Below are 6,000 nucleotides of genomic sequence, written 5' to 3'. Positions count from 1 at the left end.
AGAGGACTGGGGGGTCTGCAATACCAAGATAGGTTATTACACTTGGGGCTATTTAGTTTGGAAAATGAAGACTAAGGGGTGATCTTATGCTAATGTATAAATATATGAGGGGACAGTACAAAGACCTTTCTGATGATCTTTTAATCATAGACCTGAGACAGGGACAAGGGGGCATCCTCTACGTCTGGAGGAAAGAAGGTTTAAGCATAATAACAGACGCGGATTCTTAAGGCTATGTTCACACTTTGCGGGTTTTGCCGCGGATCCGCAGCGGATTTGACACTGCAGATCCGCAGCAGTTTTCCATGCAGGGTAAAGTACAATGTTACCCTATGGAAAACAAAACCCGCTGTGCACATGCTGCGGATTTCCGCGGAAAAAGCCGCGCGGCTTTTCTGCGGAAAAAAAGGAGCATGTCACTTCTTGGTGCAGAATCGCAGCGATTCTGCACTCATAGAAATGCATTGATCCGCTAACTTCCCGCATGGGGCTGTGCCCACGTTGCGGGAAGTTAAGCGGATAATGTGCCGATGGTTCCCGGGGTGGAGGAGAGGAGACTCTCCTCCAGGCACTGGGAACCATATTTTGGTGTAAAAAAAAGAATTAAAATAAAAAATGATGCTATACTCACCTCTCAGCGCTGCCCGCGGCGTCCGGTCTCAGTTGCTGTGCCGAGCAGGACCTGTGGTGACGTCGCGGTCACATGACCGTGATGACGCCGCGGTCACATGACCGTGACGTCACGAAGGTCCTTGTCGGCACAGCTGCTTGCAGCGCCGAGGAGATCGGGACGTCAGAGGGTGAGTATAGCCAATTTTTATTATTTTTTACATTACTATTGATGCTGCATATTGCTGCATATGCAGCATCAATAGTACAGGAGTAATCCCGCAGCGGAAACCGCGGAACAAACCGCGATAAATCTGCAGGGATAACCGCAGCGGTTTTGCCCTGCAGATTTATCAATCCCGCTGCGGGATTAACCCGCAGAGGAACCCGCAAAGTGTGAACGTGGCCTTACTGTAAGAGCAGTGAGACTATGGAACTCTCTGCCGTATGATGTTGTAATGAGTGAGTCATTACTTAAATTTAAGAGGGGACTGGATACCTTTCTGGAAAAGTATAATGTTACAGGGTATATACAAGATTCCTTGATAGGGCGTTGATCCAGGGAACTAGTCTGATTGCTGTATGTGGGGTCGGGAAGGAATTTTTTTCCCCAAGGTGGAGCTTACTCTTTGCCACATGGGTTTTTTTTTGCCTTCCTCTGGATCAACATGTTAGGGCACGTTAGGTTAGGCTATGGGTTGAACTAGATGGACTTAAAGTCTTCCTTCAACCTTAATAACTATGTTACTATGAGTACCCCATGGCCCCATGGGGGCGCTCCACTAAGGTGCCACTCTGTCAATTGAGTTTAATACTCCTCTATTTTCACTATATCTTGTTATCGGTTAAGACCCTATTTCTCGCTTGTTTGTTCCTCAGTATCTCGACTACAAGAAATCTCTGTAACGCTTTCAGGTTACTTGGTTAGAAGCAATCAAGGACTGCTTGGACCTTAACGGGGTCCATCTGAAACCCCAATGCAGAAGCCAAATGTCCTGAGAACTGGACCTGCTGTACCACAAATTGCCATTTCTCCAGGTTAGCAAATAAATAGTTGTCACGTAGGACCTGGAGAACCTGTCTGACATGCTCACCATGCTCCTCCAGAGTACGTGAGGAACTCAATATATCATCCAGGAAAATTACCACAAATCTACCAATCAGTGGGAAAATATATAATTAATGACATTTTCAAAGACTGCCGAAGCATTGGTTACCCCGAATGGCAGCATCAAATGTTCACTCTGCCCCTCAGGTGTATTGTGTGCGGTCTTCCATCCGTCACCATGGCGATACGTATAAGGTTATATGCCCCTCTCACATTAAAGGGACTCTGTCAGCTCAAATTTGCGGGATATTTAAATGATTTCTTTCCGGTCAGATGGGCGGTGTATTCTCTTTCTCCAGCCCGCCCTATGTTCCGGAACACAGCGAAATACTTCCGGGACATAGTGCGCGGGCGCATGCACAGTAATGCTTTTCGGCTTTGCCCGCAGTAGGGCAAAGCATACTGCTCGTGCGCCACCGAAGGCTGCATGGCACACCTGCCAACTACGGAACATGCATACTCTTATACCCGAAAATAATGCGGAAAACAGGGACGGATGGGGTGGAGAAATAAAGAGGATATGCCGCCCATCTGACCGGTAAGAAATCATTTAAATATCCCGCCAATTTGAGCTGACAGAGTCCCTTTAAGTCTGTAAAACCATTTATCTCCAGGTAATTGGCTAAATAGGTCAGGTGTAAGGGGTAAAGGACAGGGAAGGTGAGCTGTGATTTTATTACTCTCTCTGAAGTCCAAGCATGGACGCCGCCCTCCATCCTATTACCAAACCCCACAGCGACTGGAGAGGAGCATGACCGTATATGACCCTTAGCCGGACACTGGAAGGGGGTAAATAAGCGAGATTTCGGCATTTTAGCTCCCGGTGTGGAGTCGATAGCACAATCATATGCCGCCATATACTAGACGTCCGGTAACCGGTGATAATCCCCTCATGTGTGGGGTCTATTTGTCTCCAGAGAAATCACACGTTACATTCCACACAGAACATTGTGTAGAAAAGGCGGCGCGAGGTGATTGTGCCAGTAGTGAGGGCGAATAATGGCGGGAATGTCACTGACTGAGGAGAAGTCTCCATGTAGCGTCTTCACTGCGGATCACGTGACCCCTGACTCCTCCCCCTGTGACCTCATCACAGGTCCTGTGCGCACAGAGCAGCCATATCTGTGGAGTGCGGCTCTGCAGGTGGAGGTATGTGGAGATTCCCCAGTACTGAGCGCAGCCGGGGACATTAACCCCTTCTGCACGGAGGAGACTCTTTATAAGAACCATAACGTTGTTGTTCTGTTTCCTGTAATAGATACATACGAGCCAACTATGGAGGACAGGAAGTGAGGGAGCGGAGTGTTCTCCTAGTACAGGGGTTGAGCCTAGAGTGTATGTGCTCCTTCCTGGTTCCCTGACTGCAGCCCATACACTCTAGCCGGCTCACTACTGAAGATGCTAGAGTGTATGGGCTCCTTCCTGGTATATATTATTGTAGATACAGACTGTACGGGCTCCTGTCAGGTATATATTATTGTAGATACAGACTGTACGGGCTCCTGTCAGGTATATATTATTGTAGATATAGACTGTACGGGCTCCTGTCAGGTATATATTATTGTAGATATAGACTGTATGGGCTCCTGTCAGGTATATATTATTGTAGATACAGACTGTACGGGCTCCTGTCAGATATATATTATTGTAGATACAGACTGTACAGGCTCCTGTCAGGTATATATTATTGTAGATACAGACTGTACGGACTCCTGTCAGGTATATATTATTGTAGATACAGACTGTACGGACTCCTGTCAGGTATATATTATTGTAGATATAGACTGTACAGGCTCCTGTCAGGTATATATTATTGTAGATATAGACTGTACAGGCTCCTGTCAGGTATATATTATTGTAGATACAGACTGTACGGGCTCCTGTCAGGTATATATTATTGTAGATATAGACTGTACAGGCTCCTGTCAGGTATATATTATTGTAGATATAGACTGTACGGGCTCCTGTCAGGTATATATTATTGTAGATACAGACTGTACGGGCTCCTGTCAGGTATATATTATTGTAGATACAGACTGTACGGGCTCCTGTCAGGTATATATTATTGTAGATACAGACTGTACAGGCTCCTGTCAGGTATATATTATTGTAGATATAGACTGTACGGGCTCCTGTCAGGTATATATTATTGTAGATATAGACTGTACGGGCTCCTGTCAGGTATATATTATTGTAGATATAGACTGTATGGGCTCCTGTCAGGTATATATTATTGTAGATACAGACTGTACGGACTCCTGTCAGGTATATATTATTGTAGATACAGACTGTACGGGCTCCTGTCAGGTATATATTATTGTAGATACAGACTGTACGGGCTCCTGTCAGGTATATATTATTGTAAATATAGACTGTACGGGCTCCTGTCAGGTATATATTATTGTAGATATAGACTGTACGGGCTCCTGTCAGGTATATATTATTGTAGATACAGACTGTACGGGCTCCTGTCAGGTATATATTATTGTAGATATAGACTGTACGGGCTCCTGTCAGGTATATATTATTGTAGATATAGACTGTACAGACTCCTGTCAGGTATATATTATTGTAGATATAGACTGTACGGGCTCCTGTCAGGTATATATTATTGTAGATACAGACTGTACGGGCTCCTGTCAGGTATATATTATTGTAAATATAGACTGTATGGGCTCCTTCCTGGTTCCCTGACTGCAGCCCATACACTCTAGCCGGCTCACTACTGAAGATGCTAGAGTGTATGGGCTCCTTCCAGGTGCCTGACTGCAGCCCATACACTCTAGCCGGCTCATTACTGAAGATGCTAGAGTGTATGGGCTCCTTCCAGGTGCCTGACTGCAGCCCATACACTCTAGCCGGCTCATTACTGAAGATGCTAGAGTGTATGGGCTCCTTCCTGGTATATATTATTGTAGATATAGACTGTACGGGCTCCTGTCAGGTATATATTATTGTAGATATAGATTGTACAGGCTCCTGTCAGGTATATATTATTGTAGATATAGACTGTACGGGCTCCTGTCAGGTATATATTACTATAGATATACTGTAGACTGTACGGGCTCCTGTCAGGTATATATAAGCGATGATATCAGAATGTATGGGCTCCTATCAGGTATATATATCATTGACGGTATCAGAATGTGTGGGCTCCTGTCAGGTGTATATTATTGTAGATACAGACTGTACAGGCTCCTGTCAGGTATATATTATTGTAGATATAGACTGTACGGGCTCCTGTCAGGTATATATTATTGTAGATATAGACTGTAGAGACTCCTGTCAGGTGTATATTATTGTAGATACAGACTGTACGGGCTCCTGTCAGGTATATATTACTGTAGATATACTGTAGACTGTACGGGCTCCTGTCAGGTATATATAAGCGATGATATCAGAATGTATGGGCTCCTGTCAGGTATATATTATTGTAGATACAGACTGTACGGGCTCCTATCAGGTATATATTATTGATGATATCAGAATGTACGGGCCCCTGTCAGGTATATATTACTGATGATATCAGAATGTATGGGCTCCTGTCAGGTATATATTAGTGATGATATCAGAATGTATGGGCTCCTGTCAGGTATATATATTAGTGATGGTATCAGAATGTATGGGCCCCTGTCAGGTATATATTAGTGATGGTATCAGAATGTATGGGCTCCTGTCAGGTATATATTAGTGATGATATCAGAATGTATGGGCTCCCATAAGGTATATATTAGTGATGGTATCAGAATGTATGGGCTCCCATAAGGTATATATTAGTGATGGTATCAGAATGTATGGGCCCCTGTCAGGTATATATTACTGATAATATCAGAATGTATGGGCCCCTGTCAGGTATATATTACTGATGATATCAGAATGTATGGGCTCCTGTCAGGTATATATTAGTGATGATATCAGAATGTATGGGCTCCTGTCAGGTATATATTAGTGATGATATCAGAATGTATGGGCTCCTGTCAGGTATATATTAGTGATGATATCAGAATATATGGGCCCCTGTCAGGTATATATTAGTGATGATATCAGAATGTATGGGCTCCTGTCAGGTATATATTAGTGATGATATCAGAATGTATGGGCTCCTGTCAGGTATATATATTAGTGATGGTATCAGAATGTATGGGCCCCTGTCAGGTATATATTAGTGATGGTATCAGAATGTATGGGCTCCTGTCAGGTATATATTAGTGATGATATCAGAATGTATGGGCTCCCATAAGGTATATATTAGTGATGGTATCAGAATGTATGGGCCCCTGTCA

The 6,000-nt window shown here is 44.1% G+C and overlaps 1 protein-coding gene across 1 annotated transcript in view; it reads left to right on the top strand.

Annotated features, from left to right (window-relative positions):
* The first annotated feature begins 2,648 nt into the window (after positions 1 to 2,648).
* Positions 2,649 to 6,000, top strand: part of LOC143766867 (uncharacterized) — a 47,524-nt gene continuing 44,172 nt past the window's right edge. Inside the window, exon 1 of the mRNA XM_077254861.1 lies at positions 2,649 to 2,866. Within this exon, the coding sequence (XP_077110976.1) occupies positions 2,717 to 2,866 (150 nt within the window). The 5' untranslated portion in view covers positions 2,649 to 2,716. The remainder of the gene's footprint in view (positions 2,867 to 6,000) is intronic.

Source organism: Ranitomeya variabilis, chromosome 4 (genome assembly GCF_051348905.1).
Source record: "Ranitomeya variabilis isolate aRanVar5 chromosome 4, aRanVar5.hap1, whole genome shotgun sequence".
Classification (NCBI taxonomy): Eukaryota; Metazoa; Chordata; class Amphibia; order Anura; family Dendrobatidae; genus Ranitomeya; species Ranitomeya variabilis.
The sequence above is the reverse complement of the archived record's forward strand: the minus strand, read 5'-3'. Positions and strand labels throughout refer to the sequence as shown.